This window comes from Numenius arquata, chromosome 18, assembly GCF_964106895.1.
Source record: "Numenius arquata chromosome 18, bNumArq3.hap1.1, whole genome shotgun sequence".
In the NCBI taxonomy this organism is placed as follows: domain Eukaryota; kingdom Metazoa; phylum Chordata; class Aves; order Charadriiformes; family Scolopacidae; genus Numenius; species Numenius arquata.
In genome coordinates, this window is record NC_133593.1 from 8862048 (window position 1) to 8888340 (window position 26293).

Here is a 26293-nt window from a genome sequence, read left to right on the forward strand (position 1 = left end):
GGGCGCCGTGCGGCAGCGCCCCCTGGCGGGGCGGGGCGGGGCCGGCGTCGGTCGGCGCGGGGCTGCGGCGGCGGAGCGGGGAGCGGAGCGGGGCGGGATGGCGGGCGCCCTGTCGGAGGTGCTGGGCGAGGTGCTGGTGTCGGCGGACGGGGAGGAGGTGGCCGTGTCGGCCTTGGCCGCCCGCGGGGTCTCGTTGGTGGGGCTTTACTTCGGCTGCAGCCTCGGCGGCTCCTGCGCCCAGCTCGGCGCCAGCCTGGCCGCCTTCTACGGGCGCTTCAGGGGGGAGGCGGCGGCGGCCGGCGGGCAGCGCCTGGAGATCGTCTTCGTGTCGGCGGAGCAGGAACAGCAGCAGTGGCAGGAGGCCGTGCGGGCCATGCCCTGGCTGGCGCTGCCCTTCGCCGACAAGCACCGCAAGGTGAGACCGGGGGGCCGGCGGGGGAAAGGGGGGGGCGCGCCCCGGGCTTTGTCTGGGGGCGGCGGGGCTTGGCCGGGCCTCCCCTCCCCGGGCTCGCCGGGGCGGGTCCCGCGGGGCGCGGGGTGGGCGCCTTCCAGAAAGTTCCCGGGGGGAACCGGGGGAAAAGGAGAAGGGGGTGGGGTGGGGGGGGTTGGTGTATGTCGGCTACCGTCCCGCGGGGCGACGCCGCCTCGCCCGGCTCCTCCGGTTGGGGAAAGCCCGCAGGCTTTCCGTCCCCCTTCCACGGGTGGGGGGAGCCCGGCCCGGGAGGTGGCGGGTCCCGTAAAGGAGCGGGGCGAGCGGGTGAGGCGTGTCGGTAGCCGCCCCTCCGAGCCCAGAGCCGGGACCCCCCGTCTCCGCTCGGGCTGAGGGGAGCAGGCCTCGGGGCGGGCCGTGGACAGGGCCCCCGCGGGGCTCCTGCGTGGGTTTGGGCACAGAAAAGGGGCCGTGTCCTCCTCTGGCCGTGGGGAGGGCGTTTGGTGGTTGAGGAGCGAGTTTGGAGCCCGGCTTGGGGAGCTGCCGGGCGAGTTGGTGCGATGGTGTTCGTTATCCCTCTTCATTTAGCAGCTGGCGTGGTCGATACTCCACAAGTTACAGCCCCTCATCCGAAGAGTTTAATTGGAAAGACAGATATCAGACAAAAAGCGCTCTGTGAGACGCAGACAGGGGGAAGGCTGTGAGGGACAGGAAGGCGAAGGCTGGGCTTCCAGATCCCAACGAGCTCCCGATATCGGTAGTTTTTGTGTTCTTTTTTTTAAACAAGGGGGAAAAAAAAAAAAAGCAGCCTTTACAAATCTAATCTCTGGAAACTATTGAGTAAGAATTAAAAAGATGGTGCCCCACTGTGCCATTTCTAAACATCTTTCCGGCGAGCGATCGCGGCTGCCGGTCTGGAAGCAGCCTGGGCTCGGCTCTCGGCGAGGCGCGTTCTCCGCTTCACCGGGGATTGGGGTAACACCGGTACCCGTGAGCCCCCTCGGGCATCCCCTGTGTCCGTGTCCATGTCCATGTCCGGGCTCTGCGTTGGCCGTATTGGCACGAGAGCGACCACTTCTTCCTGAACGGGTCTCCGGACCCACCTCTGCCAGCACTTCGTGCCGTTCGTTAGGCAAAGGAGTCGTTTAAGGAGAAGTTGGCTGTCCGTCTGGCTGCGCCGTGTGGTGTCCCCTCCGCTGAGAAGACGCGTAGCTATTTTGAAACCCAGGCTCAGCGTTTTGGCTGGTTTGCTACAGATTTTTGTCGCTAAGCCCCTGGTTTTGCAAAAGCTGGTGTGTTTAATGCTGTGCACCTGGATGGTGCTGCTGAAGGCCCCCAGTTTTCCCCTTTGAAGTCCAGGGACTGGGAGCTTCAGGAATCATCACAGCTCGGGGACTGAGATCAGTTTCATTAACACGGGGAGTTGTAACAGAAGCTTCGTCCTTCAGAGAAATGATCCGGTGTCCTTAAAACCAAACCTTCTTCCTACAGGGACGTGAAAGGATTGCGGTTCCAATTAGTAGTTGGCCATTTCCCTACAGAACACTTCAGATTATTTAGGTGGTGGGACTTTTTGCTTGCCATATTTGCTTTAAGAATTCCTCTGCAATGTAGTTAAATGGTTGGGAAATTGTAGAAGTGAAAGGTGGCATTAATTTTACATGCCGGCCAATACTTCCATCTATTAGATTGCAAGAAAACATGAAATAAAAAGATTATGGGGGTCTTAAATTCTTATTCCAAGAAGCCCTGAGTTAAATTCAGGATTATTTTTGTGCAGAGTGTAAAGTAATTGAAGATCATGCTGTATATTTTCAAAACTAAGCAGATGTGATGTGGCTTTGGAGGAAGCTTAATCTATGGATAACAGAGAACCTATTTGTAAGTTATAAAGGGCAATTATGTCAGGATATCAGATTTCTAAACAGGAGATTTATAACCTGTAGTTCAGGCAGTTAGAAGTTTCCATGTATAATAGGCTGATTTTTAAATAGTCAGGTTAATGACCTGACTCTCCAGAAAAGCACAAACTTCATATTTTTCAAAAACATGCCAGCAGGAGCTGGGGAGGTCTAGCATATGTTCGGTACCTCGCGGGCTTAATTTGTTTAAAAACAAAAGCATTAGAAAAATGTAGGCAGTCCTTTTGAGTTACGGTTCCTTTGCACTAGAGGCTACTCCTAAACCCGATGTGAGGCAAGCCCCAGAGAATTATATAGATTTATGGGAAGGAAGGGATCTTATAAATGCAGAATAGAGATAACAAGAGAGCTGGGCTCTGTCCCCGAGCTCTCAGCCTGAGTCCCCGGAGAGGCTGCGGAGCCCCTGTCCTGGGAGGTTGCAGGGTTTGGCTGGGTGAAGCCATGGCCGACGGGGTCTCGTGTTGGTGACTGCAGGGTCAAAGACCTCCGGAGGTCCCTTCCAGCCAACGCTTCCCATGGAGAGTTGGTTAATTTATCTACTGAGGTCATGAAAGTTTTGGGGAGAGGTGACTTCTTATCCCACATCGGTTGTAGCATCATTTTTGTTGCTCAGAGTTATTGAATAATAGGGCTATTACGGTCCTGGTTTCCTGCTGAAACTTTTATCAGTGTGTGCCTTGTCTGTCTTTGGTGTGCTCTGTGTTTTCTTTACATTTCTCCCTCTTCCGAACGCTGAACATTGATAGGTCTTATAAAACAGGCTCCTTTCTGGGCTTACAGGAAAAAATTCCCACAGTCCTATAAGTAAAACAGCATCGTACTCTCATGGTTATTGGTGAAAGTAGTATGGGTTGTCAAAGAAAACAGCCACTCTTCGTTGAATGCCTCAGTAACTCAATAATGCCGGGGTGCAGTTACCGAGGGCATAACAGCCTGCGCGTCTTGCAACAACCAGTTGAATTTGGGTAACTTTAGCGTATAGCAATTTCTGTCTCCAAACCAGTAATAAAAGCAAGCCGTACAAGTCAGCAAACATCTGGACGTGGGGAAAGCCTTTGATTAATGAGGAGGATGGCATAATGCCTCTGTCTGAGCCACAGCCAGCCATATTACTGGGGTTTCTTTCAAGAAGCAAAAACCGTAACGTGCCAAATGAGATTGGAGGCCTTTAACTTGTGATACACATCCCTCAATTAAGCTGTTCAGCCCCGGATTCGGGTAGCTCTCCGCAGCTGTTGATAATTGATTTGTCTTCCGATAATGCCTGGCGTTGCTGAGCCGAACATGGGAGAGAGATGTTGCTCCGTGTCTTTGTTTCGTTTGGGGTTTTGGTTTAACGTCACCCTGTTGTTATCTGTTTGCATGAACAGCTGCTCAAGTTCTGGAGGGTTTGATTTAATAACAGCTTTAATTCCTGATTGCTACTGAGAACCTCGGTAATGTAAACAGCCCCCGTCTGTCTACGTGCCCTGATGTCCGCCGGCGCCTGCTGTCGGGAGGACCCCAGACTTCTCTTGGTGACCTCCAGACCATCTCTGCTGCAGAGTCCACCTACCCTTGGAGTAAATTTGGGTGTTCTTCAAGGGCTTGTGGCATGCAGGCTTTTGGAGGAGGGCAGGAGCGTGCTGTCCTGCTGTGCTGTGTTGCTGTAGGACATTTTTGTCACTTCTGCTAAAAAAAAAATAAAAATTGGGCACATTCTCTGTTGAGTAGGTCCTTTCACATGGGTCCATGTAGGAGTGGGAGAAGGGAGGGTCACGGTGCTGGAGGAGAAAAGGCTGTGTGTGGGTCTGTGCTGGGAGGGAAGCAGCTTATCTTTTGCTGTTGTTTATTTGCCCTTGCTCTTGTTTTTACTTGTTACTTACTTGGCCCAGTTGTCTTCATCATTCTTTTTAATCCGGACTTTTCTAATTGCTCTTACTCGGTGCATCCGCACAGCGCCGCGGTGGTGTCGGGTCTGCGCTTTGCCTCTTGTTTTGTGTTTGCTTTCCACTGTATTTACGCATCTGCTTGAGCGTCGCCCAGATTCTTCTTGGGAAGGCAAATCCGTTTCCAGTGGAGCTGGAAGACTTCTGCTCTGGTTTTAAATAAATGCAAAACACATTGATTATGTTTCTGTGATTATTCAGTCAAGTATCTGAAAACAGTTTGAGGATCTCTCTTTGTTTACGCTGGTAAATATGTTTCAGTTGGGACGGAGTGGTTCTTCTTTATCTTAAAAGCAGGATTTGTGTACCCTGCTCTGTGTATTTTCTCCCATGTTCACATGAAATGTGTCTTTTGCTGAATTCCATGGCAGAGGCATGTGATCTTTCTCTGCGTGTGAAAAAGACGGCTGTTCTGTCTTGCCGTAAGGAGGGGGAAAGGAGCAAGTTGGTAGCTTTGGATTTTATTGTTTTAGTGGCTTGACTACTCTGCTGGTAGGCGATCTGAGTTGGACACGAATAGAGCACCCCTTCTGTGTTGGGGCTACATCTTCCGCAGCACCGCAAATAAAATGGTGCTCTTAAGGTCAATGGGTAAAATGTGACCAACCTCTTGCTCGTTTGCAGATGTCTCTTTGTGAAGTCTTTTACAACAAATATCCACTCTTTTTTTTTTTTTTTTTTTTACTTATTATGTTTCCTTTTCTGTCTCCACCTTCCAAAGAAAAGTGCTTTTTCTTTCCCTCTGCTTAAAAAGATCGCCTACTGTAGGAGCCTTTCCTAAGAAGACACCAGATACTACTTTTGTAGGTAGAGTTTGTGCAAGAAATGGTGGGGAAGAGGTAGAAACGTTATTAAATTAGACTGTATGCAATTTTTTTTTGGAAAAAAAACCCCAAACCTCAAACCCTTGATTACAGCTTAAGGTACACCCCAATTTTTAGGGACTCATAACTTTTCTTTTTGAAATTTCCATCTGCTGAGATCTGGGAGGCAAGTGGTCAGCACAGATGTGGGATTTGTCTAACAGAGAATTTTGTAAATCACTTGAAGCAGCTTTTGAGTTTCATCATATAAAAATATCTAGGTAATCACTTTCAGCTGTATTCCTGACTTTGTATTTCTGGGGTGGGAATGTATATGAAGTCCTTGGCTCACGGAGATGTAGATTTGAAAAATATGGTCTTTTCATGACATAAGGCTATTGAGTAAGAAGCAAGGCATTAGCAGCACCAACTGATTCTTTGTTTGCTTTGAAACTCGCTGGTTCTGAAACATAAGAATGGGAGATCTATGAAAGGAGCGGAGAGAAGCCTGTGTGCTGTTTTTCATTGTGGCATCTTAATCCAGATGTTGAAATGAAAATGTTATTTAAAAATGCAGGGTTGACATTTTCATTTGTTACTCTCAGGTTGCAGAACTAAGCAAAGCAACTTTACTTTTTAAAGTAATCAGTGCAGAGTTCTCCAAAAAATGCATTCTTTTAGGAGCTGAACATGTAACAGTTTTACAAAAGAAGGTGCAAAATAATGGAGTGGTTTTCTGTGCGATTTTGGAGAAATACAGCAGTGAACTTCAATTGTGACTGAGGAATAAGCTCTTTGGTATTTCCACATCGTGCGGATGGCATCGAAGCCAAAACATTCTCTAATTCTTGTTGTTGTTGATGCCGCTTTTCCAAATAATTTCCGAGTATATTTTATACAGCTTTGCAGTGATCCTCCATACAATTAGCAGTCGTCTCTCATGCCAAAACGCTAATCCTTCAGTGAAATCCCTGTAAGCATTCACTGCTATCAGCAAATGGCAAGTCTGGGGGCTGTGTATAAAATCCAGGTCCTGCACTAGTTGCGAAAACATCCCTGACGTCCTTGGAGGTTGGATTTCCCCATATATCCAAACTGTGGCCTGCCCGAGCACTTTCCCTGGGGGAGAATTAGTATTTTAAATGTCTTGCTGATGTGTCATCTGCTGTGTTGTTTATTGCATCCTTCAGTCGGTAATTGCCCGTGTGTGAAGGCCAGCTCTGAAAGTCCTTGGACATCTTTCCATCGTCAAATCCTCCCGGCTCCACGGTGGGGAGAAGCAGCGGGAGCCTTTGCCGATCACACATGGTTAGATCTTGGACCGGTCTCTGCAAGTCTTGTCCCAAAAACTGACACCGGGTTTGCCTTGCCTTCGGATGGCGGCTTCTTCAAGCGGTTTGATAACGTTTTGGTTTGAAGGGCAGTAAGCTGTGGTCTCGTTTAATACACGAAACGACCCTTTTGTACCGTTGCCTATAGGTATTTCTTAGTACTGAAAAAGCTTGCGTGAAATTCATTGCGAGATCATTGGTAGCAGGTACGGGTTTTTTGAGGGTCCGGGGGGTTTTGAAGTCGGAGTTTTTTTGATCCTTTCTCGTGGACATACTTTTAACGTTTCGAAGCGGCGTACGGTAGGGTTAGCTCATGCGGCCGGGGTAGGGTTTCACTTCTCCTCAATTGCATCTGGGTAGAGCGCTCTGTTTTGCATTCCTGTTTTTTTCAGCGACGCTCCCAGCGTGGAAGTTGGGGTATGGTTTTAATCTAAGTCGAGTCAGAAGATATTGCACTTCTTGGTGATCAGACCCCGGGGATTCTTGCCCCAGCCCCACGCACCCTCCTCCCCAGCAAACCACGTTCAACGTGGCCATTGTCTGCTCCTCATCGCTAGAGTTTTGATGTGAAATGTAGGGATATAGGGAAACTGGAAGTGTATGGGAGGCTGTGGTACAGCAGGCCGAACTCTGAATTCAAGAATACAAGTTTCAGCAGCGTTTGCCTGAGCCTTTGCTTGGTGAGAAGCCCGTTGGTGTGTGCGGATTGCTTCCTCCTCCTCCTCCTTCCCCTCCCCATTTTTTATCAGGGAAACAAGTTCCAAGCAAAATATTCCAAAGTGATATTTAATTACTCTTTAAAATGCAACTATTTGTCTTATCAGCCATGTGGATTTCTCTTCGCTGCTTTGATTTGACAGTTAGTAGTTTGTCATTTTTAAAAAGCTTACACACTCCAGGAATCTGTGATTTTTATGCTTTTGAAAGTGGAGATGTTGAATTAACTGCAGCTTTGAACTATTCACGGATAATTTCGGGCCCCCCACTTTCAGCAAGTAACAAGCTGACTCCTGAGCTTTCAGCCTGGGTTGAAGACTGAATAATCACGACTTCATAGCTGTGTGTATTCTCTAAACTGGTTCCACAGCACATCACAGCGTAAGGCACGATGGATTTGAAACATTTTTCTAGACAGATCACTTTGTGCTCGTGCTATCTCCAGATAATAACGATTAGGAAGGGGGGAGTCATGCCAGCATGGGGAGGGTGTTTGGATTCATTATGACTTGGGCTTTATGCACATTAATTCCCCTCCGTTCCCAGGGTAGGAGCCCCGGCTGGGGGTAGTTGAGATGGGGAGAGGGCTTTCCCCTAGTGCTGCCTTGATGGACCTCTGCAGGGCAGCTTCCCCTCTGCTGACCGGGACCGCTGCTTCTCTGTAGGCGAAAAACACAATTAGAGTTAAATCTGTGGTTCGCAAGGTAAAGACATGGCCAGCAGAGAAACTGGGAGCGGGATGAGTTGACAAGTAAGCAAACAGACGTGTTAAATTCTCTCGTGGGAAAGTGAATTGTACGAGTATTTCAGATTACAACGCGAGCGTCTCGTATGATAGCTGATCGCGTTTTCATCATCTCAGTTTTCCAAAGAAAATGTGCTGTCTTACTGATTTGGCTTAGAGTCCACACAATTAATGGCAGGGTGGAACTAAAAAGATGCAGGAATGGTTTCTGCATACTCTCACGTCCGTCTTTCAACACCGTGAAAAATTGCAACCAACAATTAATATGTAAAGAATTCGCGGTCTTTATTTAGTGTGAGTGACTGACTGCTTCGGTTGCATCAGGGAGCTTTTGCAATCTGATCAACCCCCTGCCTGGAGCCCAGCGAGCCCCTCTGGCCTCAAAACAAAGCGACAGGAGCCCCCCAGGAGGCAGGGGGGAGATGGGGGTGTGTGCTGGCTCCCAGCCCGAGCCAGGAGGTGAGCGCTGGGCACAGAGCCTGAATGATGGGGAGAATCCGCTCCGTCAAGGATGCGCCTCGAATGATCGGTGCCATCGCGACAGCGGAGACAGGGAATGGTGCACGGGGAGGGGAGAGCATCTTCTGGGAAGCAGACGCAGGGCAGAGCAAACCTGGAATCCGAAGGCTTGTAATGAGGAAGGCAGCGGGGCTACCGGGTGCTGCCGGGGGGCAAGGCTCGATAACCTCTTCAGGCAGACTCAGCGCTGTCGCAGCAGGGTGGTGTGAGACATTACTGTGGGTATTTTGCACCCATGAAGATCTGCAGCCGTTGAAGCCGTTCCTCCTCGGCCAAGGAGAAAAACTCCAAGGCGAGAAACTCTGGCAACATTTTGTCTGTCTTTGCAACTGTGCCTAAGTCCAGCCTGACCTTAAAATATTTTAATGGAGAGAAGGTGCCAAGTTCCCTATTTAAAATGAATTTGCCAAGATTTTTATGTCGTGTCTGAAGCATAAAAAGTAGCTGGTGGCATCCTCGGATGCGAGAGGGGCTCGGTGTGGCCAGCCCCCAGGGAGGGGGTGGCAACCAGCACAGGGGGTCAGATCCTGCCGGGAGGGATCTCTGCAAGGCTGGGCTTTGACAGCTGAGAAGGGAACGTTGTTTTATGTTTCAATGCAAGGATTTAAGAATCTGGGTGTGAATTAGGTAATGTTTGCAGAAGAGAGTAGAAAGCAACTGAAATGAATTGCAACCGCGCGAGCGAGCAGGAGAGAGAAATTCTAGTTCTCCCTCGATCCCAAGAAGATTCCCACTGGAGAGATGACTTCATAGCCATTACTTCATTAGCGTTAACTCGGGATGCTGACAAATGAGCTCTCTTGATTTGTGCCGGGCCGGTTGAAGGGAATACTGCCCCGGCTCTCGCCCCGTGCCTCGGCAGTCGCTGCCCTTGCCGTGGCGTTGGTAAGAAGCACATCCCAGCTCCCCAGCCGCGCTGATTCAGCTCGGCGTTTTCTTTTCAACTGCCACCGCTTCCTCCGGCGTGCCAGCTCCGAGCTGGCTTTTAGAAACCCTGCTGTGCCGAAGGCAGCTGCCAAGGGGCGGGCGGGCGGGCAGGCGAGCGCGAGCAGCAGCAGCCTCTCTACTCGCCAGAACCTCTCCATCAACGCCCCGGCCCGTGCCCAGCGCGGGGGGGCGTTAACGGTACCCGACGGCCCCAGCCCCGCTTCCAGAGCAAACAGACGGGTGTAGGATCTCGCCCTCGCTGCTCGCAGCGTTGCTGTGGGAGTCCCTTTTGGAAAAAGTGTGAAATTTATTGTAATGTGTGCTGAGGATCTCACGGCGGATCTGAGCTGCTAAATCCTCTAAACCTGAGCCTGCAACTCCATTGACAGGGCCTCTCACTTTGCTCTGCTCCAAGCTTATGGTTTCACTGCTCCAATATTTTTCCATACATGGAAGCATTCCTGCCCCAGCCTGGGCTAATCCTGACATGCCACTGCATCTGGATGTTAGCTCATTTCTCGCAGCTGACACTGTGCAAAGGCAGATGTCTGAACTTACTTTTGTTTAAATAGATTTAATTCAACCAGCAAAAGTCTCACCCTGTAGGTAAGCAAGGAGGGGGAAAAAACCCCAGTGGTTTTCCATTTTATCAACCTCCAAGGGCTGTTAGGTGGATGAACTGGCCCCTAGTAATGCCGTGCGTTGGAAATGTATAGTATTTTAATTGCAGAGGGGTAACAAACCCCAGTTCTGTGTCTCCGGCACAAGCTGAACTCATCTCCTTGCTGTGGCTCGGTCGGCAGAGAGGAGCCCCTGCCCGCCTGTCCCATCCCGTTGGAGCGTGCTCCCGGCCTCTCCCCTCTGCTCCGATGGCTCTCTGGAGGCTCTGTGCTGTTTGGGGTTAATACACCCCAACTCGGTGTAGCTCGGTGAGGCTGGGTCTGCTGCGCTCTTGCAATTGAGCCAAATGTCTCAGTCGTACGGGAGAAAGAGATGCTTGTGCTGGTGAGCTGCTGTTTGAGCCGGGGGCCTGTTCTTAATCCCTCCCTCGCCAGGGCGGGTTGTAAGTTTTAATTAAATGCCTGTAAGGTGCTCGCCGATCCTCTGCTGAAAGGCCCTGTTTAAGGGCAAAGCCTTTGAATAAAAGCTTAGAGACCTTTCCCACCCGTCGGGAAAGAGTTGGAGCTAAAACAGCGAGACCCAAGGAGTGGAATCTGAACAGATGTTGGTTCTCCCCCACTTTGATAGTTCAAAAGGATTATTCTTCCTCTCCCCAATAAAGGAGAAACACGGTGATTTTATTAGCGTTGCCAGGGATCTCGGCTCCATCCCCTCCTGCTCACTGCTAGTTAAGAGGCTGCATGCTGGGCTGGAGGTTGGTACGGAGAGTTTCGGTCGTGTCGGCTGCGCTGGTTCGTTTGCAGTTCAGCATCCGCTTGCCCGGCCCTTGCTGGAGGTCCCGGGTGAGTCCCAGGCTGTCATCTCCTCGCTTGGCTGCTGCTGCTGCGTGGAGAAACAAGACAACTTGAACTGAGCCAGGAGGAAGACAGCAAGGGTAAAACAGTGTGTGATGGTGTGGGAAGGAGAAGACAATTGCCAGGTGAAGCAGATGAAACTGCCCTTGCATGACTGTTTCCAACCCCGAGAAGTGAGCGAGTCCGAGAGCCTGCAGGTGCCTCCAGCCTCACCAGCAGACCCCCCCCCCCATCCCTCCGTTTGCCCCTCCAAACACAGCCTGGGTCCTGGGCGACAGCAGCACTGTGATCCTTGCATGCCTACGTGGGTCTGATGGGATTTGAACATCGGGCAGGTCACCAGGGTGTTAGAAATTGTTCTTCCCCCCACCCTCCCAAGTTTTTGTGGCTGCTGTTCTGTCACTCTCAGAGTGAATCCAAGGGTGCCAGGCTACAAATCCTGCCTTGCAAGTACTGTCCGGGCGTTTAGTTTGCAGGAATGCTCTTCTTTTATCAACTAGATAGCTGGTGTTTCGAGAGGGCAGGGAGCTGTGCTTATTTCCTTCTGAGAGGCTGATGACTCCACAAGCTTATTTTTTAGGGTGCTCACTTTTGAATCCTGGTTTGTGGCCATAAGGCAGAGGCCGCTTCGCTGCCACATTACAGGCTGCTTCTAACGAGCTCTTCCCTGTAATCCGTGCTCGGGAGCTTTCCAAATGGCTGCATGCATTATAGGCAAGTCCTGCTGCCTTCGTCCCACGGGCAGGAAAACTGAGGCGAGAGGGATCTGGGGGCTGGATGAGTGATCAGAACGGGGACCTGCAGCTGACACCACCAGGGTTTCCCGGTCCCGACACCCCAGTCCCCCAGGAACAGCCCCGTCACAGCACGGGAACTCGAGCTCGGCTTCCCTGCCAGCCTCAGTCGCAGCCATTGCCCCCCGCTGCTTCCAAAATCGGTTCGTTCCAGGGTTAGAAAAGACCCGTTTTTTGTGTCCTAAGCGCTGGATTTCACAGATGTAGAAGGGGAAAGGTCTTAACGCCTGCAGCTTGATCTCCTAATCTGAAAGCATGGGAAGTTCTTCATAGGAAGATTTCCTGCCCGGCTTTCTCAATGCGAGTTTGCACAAATACATTTTATTCCTACAATGGGTCGTAGCAGCTGGATGCCTCCCACCACGATATTTAGGTCTTTGATTTTGGCGAAGACACACAGCAATAAATTAAATGAGCAGGGGAGTTTCAGAGAGCAGTACAGATGGTGGGAAACTGAGGGCAGGGACTACTTAAGTGCTAACGTATGGCATGGTTTTGACTCTTCTTTTTTTAAAGGGATGGAGAAAGCTACGGACTGCTCTACCAGCAATTTTGCCTTCCCCTTGTCTTCAGAGACCTGCTGGTCACCTCTGTTGCAATTCTTTCTTGACGGTCAAGGCCCTCCGTGCCTTTCTGTCCTCTTGCTGGCCTGACCCTGGCTCGCTGCACACTTGGGCGCTCTCTGTCTTTGGTTTTCTTGCTTTCTTGGCACACAGTGGAAAAGCCGACTGTTAAATGAGGCTTCTTGAATCTTTTTAAGTCTCTCACTTTTTTCCTCCTTGGATGTGACCTGCTTTAGGTTTCGTTTAGCTGCGGAGATTCAAGTAGAACGATTTCATTCCCTTATCCACCTCCGTCTGCGTTAATGCGTTGTGTCTTTGACTGATGGCTTAATTATTGTGTGTGACAGGAGCATCCAGGGCCCCACTTGGCAAAAAGTATTTATTTGTCTCTTAGGTGGTGCACAAAGTAGATGTCTGCCGCCCCGGTCGCTCCCAGGACAGGTTTTTGCCTAGAGAGGCAGTTTTCAAGCCGGTTAATTGCCATGTTGTGAAGCAGTGGGGTAGGTGGCTGTCCCTGCCTTTCCCCGCGGGCATGTCCCTGCCGGCTGCGTGGGGCCGGTGGCTCCTGAGATGGAACGATGGTGATGTGGTTGGTTGGGGAGAGCCTTCTATGTTGGGAAGAGCCGTCTCGGCAGAGGGACAGTGAGCGTGGGAGGAGAAGGTGGATGGATGGATGGATGGATGGATGGATGGATGGATGGATGGAGAGGCACGAGGGCCAGGCTGGAGCGGGGAGCTGTGCCTCGCCTGGAAAGTCACTTTGCTCCAGGCAGACTGGCTCTGAATTGCAGGAAGGCTCCAGATTTTGCTCCATTTTAAAAATGAAACGCCCTGTGAGCCCTGCATGTTTTATGTTGCTTTTTGGCTCGGGCTGGCCGAGCAGCGGCCCTGTGTTGGGCCGCATCCAGCGTCCTCTTTTTGATGTTTTTCTCCATGAGGATTTGCTGCAGTCTTCAGAGCTGAAAAAGTGGAGTCGTCTGCATAAAACCCAGTAACTCTCTAGGTTAAGAGGCCACAGAATACCACCTCTGTCTGTTGCCATCCCTCTAATTATTAAAATAATAACCCTGGGCAGAGCTTATGACCCCACTGGCAGCTCAGGGTCTCTTGTGCTGGGCCTTGTTCAGACAATCTCGTGAGAAAAAATTGGTCTTTGCTGTACAGTTGGTTATCTAAAGAAACGTCCCCCTCACCCCGTGGAGAGAGGGTGGGTGCCCACGGGCAGTGACAAGCCAGGCTGGCAGAGATGCCTCCTGCCTTGGGATCTGGAATGGGAAGTCAAGTGGAGACCTCCTCCATGGCTGTGCCCTATGGGAGGTGATGCACTTCGTGTGGCTGTGAGCTTGCAGAGCTCTTCCCTGCCAGCGGCTAGTCCTTAGTTTCATCCTTGTGGCTGCTCTTGCCCAGTGGCTTGGCTCCTTGCCCTGGCCATACTTGGCTTCCCTGCAGCTGCCACAGTTGCCTATCTCTTCGCTGCTGGCAGCTGGAGGTCTGTCCAAGCGATGTGAAGGTGTACTGCTGGCCTTCACACTGAGATTTGGGAACCTCACCTCCTTGAGGCAAAAGCATATATTCCAGCCAAGCTCGTGCAGCTGGTATTTGGTAGGCTGCTCAGAAGAGAGAGGACCAAAGCAAACAGGCAGGAGTTTGTGACTTGGATTCGGTTGCTGCCCCAAACCAACTGACCGGGTTGGGTGGGGTGGGTTAAACCTGCGTTAAAACATGCTGAAAACTTGGGGCCGGGCATCTGACTGGTCAGTTATAGGGTTGTCCACCACCCTGATGCCAGTGCACAGAGTTCATGTGCCTCCTTTGTATCTTCACGATGCTGCCTTTTCTTCTCGGGGCTTGAAACTGGAGACTGGCACGTGGCTGGGGGAGAATAAGTTGTATAAAAGCCGGTTACTACGGTGGCTGCCATCTCTGGCCGAGTGCGTCTCTGTCTGCTTCCTCCCCCTCGGTTCCCGAGAGCCGGAGCGGGGATTATCCAGAGCAAATCCTGTTACCCAGCTGCTTCCGTGGCGGAGACCTGCTGAGCATAGGGATGAACCCCTCCTCGCCCCAGCATCCCCAGCAGCAAAGGAATTGCAGGACAGGAGTGCCCCATGGGACATAAATCACATCGCTGTTTGCAGATGACATCACGGGTGAAGATCAGGGATTTTTAGGGTTTCTTTGCCAGAAAGTGGCAGTGTTGATTGCCAGGCTTAGTAATGAAGAATTTGAAGTTGTGATTCATCCCTCAATCCGTGTCTTAAGTATGTGGTGGTAAAACTAGGAAAATCTGTGTATGTATAACTTGTTTCCTCTGAGGGAGCTGAGAAACCCTTAGGTGCAGCAATTATTATTCTACTTAATTGGGATTGAAATACCGAACGCTCAGAACGTGCCGGTTCGTGTCTGTTGTGGGGAAAACTCAATTGCTTAATAGAAATGTCTTTTCATCCTGCCACACTGAAGAGAAAATAAGGTGAAATCTATTGGAAAGAAAAATTCCTGACATTTTTTTTCTTTTTTTTTTTTGTCATCTGCTCAAACGGTTGTTCAGGCCCGTGGAGGTGGCTCAGCACAGGCGGTTCTTGGTGAGGACGTACATGTGAGAGGCAGCTCCTGAGAAGGAAAGTGGTTCTTTGCTGATGCTCAGACTTCTGGTATTTAGTTTGATCTTTTCCTTTTTAATTACTCCAGCAATTAGCGCAGTTACACATTGTGCCTTGCCTTTGCTGTTCTGCGAGCGCTTCTCGCGCGGAGTTTGCTGGCCCTGGGGACAAACCAGCCTTGTGCAGAAGCGCGTGCTGGCACAGAAGAGGCATCGGTGTGTGCATGTGAATCATCGTCCGTGTGGATGTTTGCTCTGAACCTCTGCAGCCGGTGGGACGGTGCCTGGCTCCCAGCAGCTCCTGCACAGGATGGTGCTTTGCCCTTACAGCCGCTTAGTGGCTGTCGTGGTTTTGACCAGATTGACCAACCAGAACGACAGATGCCCCCTCCCTCCCCCCTCTAAGGAAAAGAGAGGAGAGGAAGAGGTAGAAGAGATTTATGAGTTTAGAAAAAACTAAACTACTTTAATGAAAATATTAATAAATAATGAAATAATAAATAATAATAAGAAAAGAAAAAAAAAGGAAAAAAGTATACAGTATATACAAAACCGTATCAAGCTCTCAGGATGATGATCACGTCACCAGCAGGCACAGGGGAAAGTCCCAGGCTGGACTCAGTGATGGACAGGAGCTGGATTCCGGATCTGGAGTCAGGAATGCTTGGATCGGGATCAAAGGCAGACAAACAGACAGGGTCCTCCTCAGAGGTCGGCCGTCGAAGGAAGAGAGTTGACCCTTTGATCCCTCAGCTTTTATACTGAGCATGATGCGGATGGGATGGAATACCCTGTTGGTCAGGTTTGGGTCACCTGTCCTGTCTGTTCCTCCCTACAGGTGTGACCCCTCTACGCTTTTCCGCTTCCGACGTTCCAGTGGGGCAAATAACAAACTTACCTGACCTTGGTTGTTATAGCAATAAGTATAAGCAAGGGCCTCTTTGTGTACCATTCCTTGGTATAATCAGGTCTTATCACTGAGAGTGAACAGTTTCTGAACAATATGCTGTTAATTTCAGAGTTTAGTTAGTTAGAAGAGGCCCAGCTAAAAAGGTAAAATTACCGAACAGAAAATTAGTTCTGTTTTACCTCAAAGCAGGACAGTGACATACCAACGAGGGGCTAAAGGCACGCTCTGCCTGCTGTTTTCCTCCGCTTGTGAAATAATTATGGTCAGCCTGGCAATAGTTGCAGACGGGACAGAGCCCACCGGTGACGCAGCAGGGCACCGTGGTGGCTCGGCCAACGCTTGCCCGTTGTGTTGGCCAAGCCTTGTTCGCTTGGTGGGGTTCAATGATCCCGCAGCAGTCATATGAAGAAAAGAGCAAAATCCCAGCGGTCTGGCTGCCGTCCCTCCCCTCTCCTGCCTGTCACAGCCCGTCCAAGCCCAATTTCTGCTCAGGTATGAGCTCTTTTCTATTCTGTTTACGCTCCACTTACCAGAAGAGGTTGGAGCCAGACGATTTTTCTGCGGAGGATGTAATTTCATTGGAGAGAAGCAGGAGTTTGTAAAACAATCTGTCGGATTAGTGGCACCTCGGCTCCTGCAGGATCTCCCCACCCCCTTCTTGAGTCTTATTTCTGTTCTTTGAAAGCTGAAATTTCCATTGCTGTTGATGCCCTGCCAGGCGCTCTAGCAGGGTTACATTCCCTTGGATGCAGTTCAAGAAACCATCGTTCCTTTTCTCTATCATTTGTCATCAAAAGGAGGGGAGCGCCTTCCCTGCACTGCCCTGCTGCCTCCAGTGCTGGCAAGAGTAGACGGCCACGGCTGCTCTTCAGACCCACCACGCTAGAAATGTGAATTAGAAAACATTTTGGTGAGAGGGAAGCTGAAGCATTTGTGTCTTCAAGAAAATATACTTCAACATTTTAAAAAACCCAACGCAAAATCTATTCAGGGGACCGGAAGAGGTCTTGGTTAAAGCCTTCCTCCACCAGTGCAGTGATCTGAAGGTGAAAGGCTCATCTTTGTCATGTGCTTCAGGTTTGTACATTTAGACAGGGGTGGCCTAAGGACTTCTGAGAGACTTGTAGCGTGACATTTTTATTTTAGTAAAGACTGCTGAAGTCAGAGGTTCTAGGTAAAAAAAATCTTGGGGCAAGGGCAACTTCAGACTTGGGGTGGTTTGGGTTCTGCCCAGACTGGAGCCTGCAGCAAGTCCTGTCTTTGCTGGCCGCTGTATCCTGCTGGGTACCATAACATGGGATGTGGGTACCAAGGAGGGGTGTGAGATGGGAGAGGAAACCCACCCTCCTGCATCTCGCAGCCATACCTACCACCGTCTGTTTCCTCTGGTACAGGGGATGCATTTCAGTTTTATCTTCCTTGCTTTTAGGATTCGGACTAAGCCTTTAACGTGATAATAGTGTGTAGATTAAAAAAAAAAATGTTAGAACTGAAAAAAAAAAAAAGGCGATAAATATGTTTAAGAATAAAAAGAAAGCCCAAGCGTAGCTTTCTGCTGCTTGTAGGAGGAGCTGGCTACAAGACAGGCTGTTTTCTGATTGCTTCTCCATGCATGTCAGTGTGATAAATTGCTGATGTGCATCATTTACATAGACTGTATTGGGTGAACTGGTGTGTGTCTGCTTCCTATATGTCCACCTGATTTACCTGCCCTCTCCTCATCCCTGGCCTTGCCTTGCCATAATGAAACTACAACAGGTTTTAGGGTTGTTGGGGGGAAAACCCGTTTTCCTAGAGAGAATATAGAGGTTCGCTGGATTTTCAGAGAAAACGCATGAGCTTTACCGACAGGAGAACTGGCTGAGCAAGTTAGTGGTGGATTGGAGATGTTAGCTTTGTGGCTTTTGTTCACCAGAGCCTGAGCAGTATTTGATGTGCAGACATGTTTTCAGACATTTCTCATAGAGAAGGTGTTGGCGGGCCTGTTGTTAACACCCTTGCCTTTAGGCCAAACTATTGAAAATTCAAGTTGAGCTCGAATCTCATTTCAATGGCTTGGAAGGCTGCAATCTGATGGGCTGAAAAATCTCGTCCAACTCCAGCCCTTATTAGGAGCTTAATCTGAAGTGCAGCCAAAGCCAAATAAGGGGGAGGGCAAAGAAAAAAAAAAAGCAGTAAAATGGAACGAGAAATGTGCATCCAATTTACAGTATTCCTCTGCAACCTTAATTCAGCCCCCCTGTATGCGTTACGATGCAGTTTCTAATTACAGGATCACGTATGGGTTTTTTCCATGGCACCCCTGCCCTGGCTGCTCAGGGGTTGTGTGTGGAGGACCTCTGCCCTGCAGGGTTTGGGGGGCAGAGAGTGAGACAGGTCATGGAAAAATAGAGGGGGTAAAGTGATGGTGAAGGAGACGGGATTCCTGCTCTGCTTCTGCCACAGGGCTTGTGTATGGCGCCGGGTAAATTGCTTTTCATGCGCGACAAGGGACTCGATTTCCTGGGTCCCCAGGCTGAGGGTTGAGTTGCAGAAGCACCGAGTGCTCCAGCTGCAGATGATCTCTTGGGAGGTTGTATGTCAAACATGTAAAATGCCGCTCGGTGCTATTTATTTTTTAAAAAGGGAGCTGTAGGCTGATTCTGGAACTGGAAGCCCAGAGCTTCTCTGTGCCTCTTTTTTTCGGCTATAAACCAGAGGTGTTGCGAATGTAGTCCTCTAGGATTTTATGAAAATAAATTCACGACTGTTTGAGAAGTATCCCAGTCTGCAGTGGCAGGACGCCTTCATTTCTGCCTTGGAGCAGCACATGAAAAGTGTGAAGTGAAGAGGGCTGAGTGCCGCGCATGAGCAACCAGTCAAAAACCCAAACTCGATAATTCCTCACTTGTTGAGCATCTTCTATTCTCGGTACTAACTGCGTCAGGACTCTGTGCACACGTGGTATGTGGCCTTGCTGTAAAGACCCTACGCAAGTGGACCGGATTAATGCTACAGAGAAAACTTATTTCCAGCACATCCTAGCTTTTCAGGGCTTGGCAACTGTAATATTTTCTTAATGCAGCCCTTCAGATGTAATATGGTATGAATTACAGGGCCGGGCGAGTAAGGATTTGTGTTCGGAGGGTACAGGCATCGCTCTGTAGCAAATCCTACGGGGAGGACATCGAATAGCTCGATCCTGAAGGTGGTCATTCATTTGCTTTTCTGACCTGTAGCAGAAAATGGGATGGTTTTGGACCATCCAGAAGGACTTTTTTGGGCTGCTAACACCAGATGTCTGCTTTTGGCTTATCTGAACGTGGCTTGCGTTTGATCTTTGGGTTGGACCGCTCTTGTGTGTTGGAGCCTCACTTGCGAAACAGCTCCTTGTGTCCATCGACGAAAGAGGTTGAGGAAGTTATTTTTTCTGTGGTTTTATGGAACTCTATACCATCGTCTGTCTCTAAGGAAGATGTGACGCACGATGGCTTTGCAGCTATGCAGCTTGATGGAGAGGCGCATAGCTGCGGATGCTCTCACAGGGATGCTCCTGCAAGAGGTTCATTAACTCGAGAGGCAGCTAGCATCCCTCTCCCTTCTCCAGTACCCTTCGGACTTTGTTCCAGCTTATCTCCTTCCATTCAAAACGTGGATTAGGAGCTGCAAAGCTCTCTGCAGGAGGAGCAGCATGTTCCGTACCAGCTTGGCAAGAGGAGATCCATCAGCCGTGCCGTTGGGAGGAAGGGCTGCGCTCAGCCACCCTCTTCCAGGGCTCTGCAAGGTTTTGAACACAGCTCGCTTAAATCAGCAGATGTTGTCAGGCATGCACAGGCAAAACCTTGCTCTAATTCACTAATTATAAAAATTCCTGGCAGAAGCTCTGTGTGAGTCAGCTACAAAAAATTACTTAGGAAAAAAAATAAGTTTATGGTATAAGGCTGACTTTAGCACACAAGAAGAAGGGAAGCTGGGGCTTTCAGTAAATCCCGTTGGACATCCAGCTTTAGCCCACTGTGTCCTTATCCAGAGAGAGTGGCGAGGGGAGAGCAACGAAAGCCCAGGGGCTCATCCTGCTCTGCCTGCAGCTCTCTGAAGCTGGTGCTGTGGCAGGGGATGGATGGAGAGTTTCCTTTCTGGACAAGTCTTGAATTATCTGCAAAGGATGTTCACAACACTGTCTCCTAGGGAAGCTGCTTTTTTTTTTTTTTTTCTTTTTCCCCTTTATAAACGTTGGATTTTACTTTATTTTTGTTATAAAACCCACATAACTAATTTCCCTTGGAATCTTTTGCAGGCGTCTGCTCTGAGTGTGTTTTGGCCTCACTGCCCAGTGCTGGTTTTGAATCCCAGTCCCAGTGGTGGGAAGTTTTTAGAATTAATGCCAGTTGTATTTTTTTAATAGAATCACAGTGTCCGCCTGTGGGTTTTAAACAAATATCCTTGGCTTTATGTTTTGCCTGCAAGTAGCGAGTATCCAAAGGGTGTGTAGCCAACAACAGCGATTCAGCAAGGATGCAGCATTTCCTCTTTGTAAAAAATGACTTTGTATTTTCTTTTTCTAACCTATCTTGCACCTTCCTGACCCAGCTGCTGTGCCTCGCTGTTGGGATCCACTGCAGCAGGCAGGATCCGTGCCTTTGCATGGGGCTGTGGTGCAGGCTCCCAGGGGAGGTGTGTGGCAGCCCCATCGGGGAGTAATTTAAAATTACACCTGGGGAATATGGAGTAGGAAACAATCCTGCCTGGTGCCTCTGGGAATGGACGTGTCTTTATAGGGTTGACTTTTCAGCCCAGCAAAATGTATTTGCTTGCACTTAGCACGCACTTGGGCTGAGTTTTCTGCCTGCACCAGCTCCCTTTTCACTTTTGTACCAGGTTTTAAGATGTGGCTCCCAAAGCAGAAGATAATTTTTCAGGATGTAGCGCCGTCTTTCTGATCCCGACCTTCCCTTTATTTCCTTTCGAGGATGTTTTTTGCAATACATCCTCGCAGCGCTTCCTCTGCAGCCGTTCCCCCTCCCCGACCTGCTGGCGCAGGTTTCTGGCAGGAAGGTGAGCATCTCGGGGCTCTGCTCTGTCACCGAGGCCCGTCCCACAGACGCTGGCATCCCTCCCTTCGACGAAACACCGAGCACAACCTCTCCAAACTGCCCTGGCTTGCCCAGGGATCCAGGAGGGCTGTTTTCCCAGGAAAAAAACAGCTTTGCCGGTGTGGGCGGCAGGCTGTGGTCAGCCCCTCACAGCCACACGTGTGTGTTACAGTGACTCTGTTGTTCAGGTGCTTCTCAGCATTTCCATTACGAACACTAGTTTCGGCAGCACTAAGTTGTTTGCAAATTTGCTGTTGTTTGGGTTGTGGTTTGGTGTTGGGTTTTTTTTTTGATACAGTGTTCTCTGAGGAACTTTTAAGAACACCCAACTCCCCAGTGTCTCCAGTGCGGCAGTGACGACTGTAGCGCTCGTCAGCTGTACTTTTTATAGTCCTTTTCCCTTTGGTCAGCAGGTTTTATAGTTCTTTTCCCTTTGATGTTGGTTTCTGTCAGCAGAGAAGTTTGAAGCTGATTTGATAGTTGATATCTGTAGTAAAGAAATGAAAAGCGAGCAGAAGACCGTGTGGTGGTGGTTCCAGCAGGAACCCCCAAAGTAAAGCGGTTGATTTTAGTGTTGGGGAAGGTCAGTATAAACATGCCTTTCACCTGGGATGGGAGAGGGAGGCAGAAATCTTGCAAACAGGTTTGTATCTGCATGAAGTTTCCAAAACTGAAGAGCCATCTATATCCTAGAAGAGGCTTTTATTTATTCCTTGGAATCTGGAGTTCGGAGAGCACGTTTGCCATGCAAACTCTCAGCTTTGCCATAAATCTGCATTTTGGCAGTGCTTGTCCAAATGCCATATTATCCAGATAGGAATAGAGAGGGGATTAAAGCAGAATCCTTTGCTATTTATGGACTCCCTCGGGGAATATGTTGTAATATTCTTTTGAATTGACTAAAGGGTAACCACAACAACCCAATGCTGCACATGCTAAATCTTCCCTGTGGCCCTCCTGTAGACCTGCAGAAGGGGAAGAGGGGATGCGGTGAGATATTTCATCTTGCAGATCTGAAATAGCGCTTTTTGGGCTTTAACAATCTGCCACCTGCTGATTCCTTGGGGTTCGGAACAAAATCTGGGACACGTGCTTATTTTTTTTTTTTCACAAATGGGCTGGGTTTCGAGCTTTAAATCTCTCCTTTCGTCAGCAAGTGCAGACTTGGGAAGTATTAATTATTTTGTACTATCTGTAGATGCATCTTTCTGTAGAATTTGCGAAGTCTTTCCCTCCTGCTTCATAACTGTCTGTACAACCTCAAGTCCTGGGTATCTGGGTGTCCCTGCTGGCATGGCAGTGGAGGATTGGGCTGGGTGCCAGCCTGCTGGAGCGGCTCTGGAATCCTTCAGCGGAGCTGCTGGCTCTGACATCCTTCAGCGAAGAGAGCAGCAAGAACTTACCCGGGAGAGGCTTTTCTCATCTTTTTGAAATTGTCAGAAATCCAGAGGGCTGCATATTTCTGCATGGAGTTTAACCTTTCGGTCTCCAGCTCTGCCCGGTGGAGAGAGGAGGTTCTCAACCCTCCTGGAGAAAACAGAGAAGACAGAGTCCAGCTGCGCTTGAGTTTTACGCTGCTGTATATTGAGGCCCTGCAGAAGGGTCTGTGCAGGTGGATCTCTTCCTTCAGCTGCGTCCTGGTGAGCAGTACCACCAAGGACTGGGCACCGGGACCCTAAGACACCCCTTCGTTTGCCCACCGTCTTGCAAAACTGTGTGTGTAGTTCATGACATGCAGAGAGAATGCCATGAACATGCCGTAAATTGAAGGCAAGCGAAGTGTTTGTGCAGGGATGCAGCTTTACGGACCAGCTGGCTGCAGTTTGGTTTCTTCAGGCTTGGGAAGTTCCTGGGTTTGGGTGTTTTTTCCAGCTGCCCAGCCCCAAGCATCCCCTGGGGTGCGTGTCTGCAAGGGGGCTCGTTGCCCGCTCCATGGTGGGGGAGAGCAACACAAAGACTGTGAAATGCCCGTTTCTCTTACAAAAGCCTCTTGCTTTTTATTCAGGAGCAGCAGGTTCGTTGTTGGGGGAGTGAGGAGCACACCTCGCTCCCCACATTTCACGCAGGGCTTAACGCAGCCCATTTTTGTCTGTGCTTGCTGAAAAACCATCAAAAATCAAGAGCAAGCGGACGGCTAGCGCTTGCTTTCTCCTTTATGTTCCTATTTACTTGGATAATATGCGTTGCCTTGCCTTCCTGTTTACCTTAGGGTTTGTTATGACAAAGAAGATGGATTTTTCCTGGCTCTTGCACACACAGTATGTAAACCAACAGGATGCAGTAAATGCTCAGAGCCTGCCATGACCTGGGGACTCGGGCTGTTCTTCGGTGCACGCAGTTGACATCAGTTCGTGGCTCGGTGTCGGTGATGCACTCTGCGACCGGGAAGCGCATCTCTTCTCATGCTTGCTGCCACTTGCACTGCCCGCCAACACGCAGGGGCTCGTTTCAGATTGCTTTTTCTGGAAATAGGGGCATTTGGAAGGGGAGATACCTTTGAGGTATCTCTGTCTTCATTTTTGGACCTGGTGAATTCTTGGAAACCGTGAGGAGGGAGTCTGTCTGCATCTTCAGCTGTTTTCACCTTCCCTTTTTTGTACAAATTTCCCCCTAATCTTGGGATGGATTTTGTACGGACTTTTCCTTGAGTCCTAGGTTTCTGAGCTGATATTTCCCACCTAGGGAATTGTTGTGGGGTTTTTTTCCCCCATGCCTTGTAATTCCTGGGTGATTTCTGTAATTCATCAATGCTAGCTTGTCAGCAGAGACTTGGAATAAAAGGCTTTGTAGTGTGCTGCTTAGCTGGCTGTATAAACATGAAAGTACCAGGTTTTTAACTAGCTTGCTCACATGGCTTTCCTCTGTAAAGCTTTAGCCAAAACACTCCGCTAGATAAAAGAGATGCTGAGAAAGTCCAGGTCAGCCGGAGATTGTCTGAGAAGGGGTATAACATTGATCTTTGTTTTAGTTTTACTTTTATTTCTTGTAACTTCTCAGTAAGAGCAGGGAATGAGGATAAATTGTTTTCATCTCTTGGTGGTCAAAGATTAAGATGGATGAGGCAGTGGGCTGCCTGGAAGAAGCTGTTAAGTAAGACCCCGGCTGCGTAACCCCTCTCTTGCATCTTGGATGAAGTTGGCTTCATGCTTCCTGCTTCCCAGGCGCCCTTCCCCATGCTCCTCCTTAAATATCTGAGCTGGTGAGTGATTGCCTTGAGTTTTCTGAGCTCTTTGAACTAGAATAAAGAAGAAGGGCTCAGGGGATGAGACCTCTCATCAGTCACTCGCCTTTCACCTCTGAGGGCAGGGGTTTGCATCAGGTGTGGCATTAAATGCACAGCGTTTAGTGTCCCTTAGTTCACCAAACTTAGCTAAGCCTGCCCGAGCTGCTGGGTGTTTGCCATAGCTGGCGCAGATCCAAAAAACCGAAGAATTTTAGGTCCAAGCATTGTCCCATAGAGTTTAAGAGTGAAAAAAAGGACAAAGGAGGCTTCGGGTCAGAGGCAGCGTGGTGTTTGGGTTCAACCTCTGGGGTTTCGGGGTCTTCATTTGCCATTCTTTGTGCAAATTTTCACAGAACAGGAATATATCTCATCTGCATCCCAGATTCAAATCTGCAGGAAGAAGTTTCCAGGAAACTTTGGGCAATATTCATCCTGTTTCAGGAGGGGTGTACTGCTGGGAAGTGGGATTTTTGGGCTGGCATCTGTGGAAGCAAAGGCACACCGCGCTCATGGTGGTGGGTCTACTGCAGCATCATCGTGCTTTAGGTATTTAGTGAATTCTGTGGTGGGGCAGAGCGGGAGCTGGGGCTGGCTCTGCCCTGCCCCACAGCAGCTCCTGTCCCTGCCCCACAGCAGCCCTGTCTTGGCAAGTCCTCCCTCTTCTGCCTCTTGTCAGCCTCTCGTGCTTGAGAGGCTGCTGGCACCCTGTCCTTGCGCAATGCCCTCTTAGTGTTGTCATTTGGTTAATGAGCGTCTGAAGAAGTTCCTGGCTGGATCTGGGTGCAGGCGGGGATTGCGGATCCCTTGTGTCCTGCTTTGCACGCTCAGGCGCTGATGGGGGAAGGAGCATCGGAGAAATGCTCAGCTTTACACGCGGCAAACGGGGCTCCCTGGGGTGCTGCAGGACTTGGACTTGAGTTTTGAAGCATCAAGACAACTCCCTGCAAAAACACATCACTGCTGTTTGCTGCTGCTGCTGGAATAGCCCTGGCTGGTGTCCTTCATAGTGTCGCTAAGAGGGGACCGAAGCCTGAAGAGGTGTTTTTACTCTCCACCCGAGCCACAAGCTTTGGGGTGGGTGCCGGCAGGTCGGGCAGGATGCTGGGCACCAGCGGCTGCCTTTCCTGCCCTTTGATGTGCTGCGGGGTATGTAATCAGCATCTGCCCTCTAAGAGAAAACAGATTTGAGTTATAAAGTTGAAAAAAAGAGGGAGCAATTTTGCTTAATCATTTTCACACAGATCCACAGGCGTTTCTGTAAGAGCGAGCGGCATCTGGTTCAAGGGCAGCCTTGGCTGCTTTGAGCTCTCCTGCAGCTTCTGCAGTCTCAGGCAGAGATTGATGTTCCAGATGCTGTTCCCAGCAATTGGATCAATGACATGCTTATTCAGACTTTTCATTTTTTAAAGGGAAAAAAAACAAAAAGAGTCGATTATACTTTTTAAGATCATCTGAAGTATCAAGGGTCTGTGAGTCTCTTTTTTTTTTCTCCCAGAGTAGGGCACTGCAAATTATTTCCCTATTTATGAACACCACTCGGAAAGCAGAGCTGCCTTTCCTGATACCTTGGTATTCGCCCATTCCCTCCCTCCTTGCAGCTTCTAGTCACTGCAAGAAATACAGGATTTTTTTATTCCAAACATGGAGCATTCATTTCAAGGAGAAAGAACTTAAATGTGGTAATGTCCGTGTGCCCTGCAAGCTGCACAGGCTGTCCTGGTGTGTGCTTTCTGGGCATCTCCAAACTTCTTTGTGGATGTGGGAAAATTATTGAGCGACAGGGAGAGTGCTGGAAAGCTTTGGGGATTTGATTTAAATCTGCTGAAAATGCAAGGCCGCTGCACGGTCGGCTTGTCAGCTGCTGGCCCCCGTCGAGGGGGCTGCGAAAGTGGCCACTGTGGTTTGCCAAAACCAGGCTGGTTATTTGCCTGTTCACCATCTATAGGGGTGTCAATGCTGCCCACCTCTGAGGGCCTCGTGGCGGTCAATGTATTGTTTTGGAGGGGGAGAGGCCCTGGGAGAGACCGACGTCACTTGCCAAAGTCCTTGGATTTGGCAGAAGCTCTCCCTGTGTCACCACAGCGAGTCCCATGGGAATGAGAGTCCTTAACCACTGCCCCAGCTCTCTTACCTGCTGCCTTGGCTGATGAGCTTTAATTATTACCGAGATCAGAAATGCTGTGTTTTCCTCGGGATGCTGCAGCTACGTTTGTCTCCTGGCATACCCTTCAGCTGTCCTGGAATGAGAGTTTCTGATGGTGGTCCATAAAAGCTGCTCACCAAGAGAAGCGACAGCATCTCGTCCATCTCAGGAAGAGTTTTGCTGGCTGCTGGG

At 49.7% G+C, this 26293-nt stretch overlaps 1 protein-coding gene across 1 annotated transcript in view; it reads left to right on the forward strand.

Annotated features, from left to right (window-relative positions):
- Nucleotides 1-70: 70 nt before the first annotated feature.
- Nucleotides 71-26293, forward strand: part of NXN (nucleoredoxin) — a 53088-nt gene continuing 26865 nt past the window's right edge. The window contains exon 1 of the mRNA XM_074160425.1: nucleotides 71-415. Coding sequence (XP_074016526.1) covers nucleotides 98-415 — 318 coding nt within the window. The 5' untranslated portion in view covers nucleotides 71-97. The remainder of the gene's footprint in view (nucleotides 416-26293) is intronic.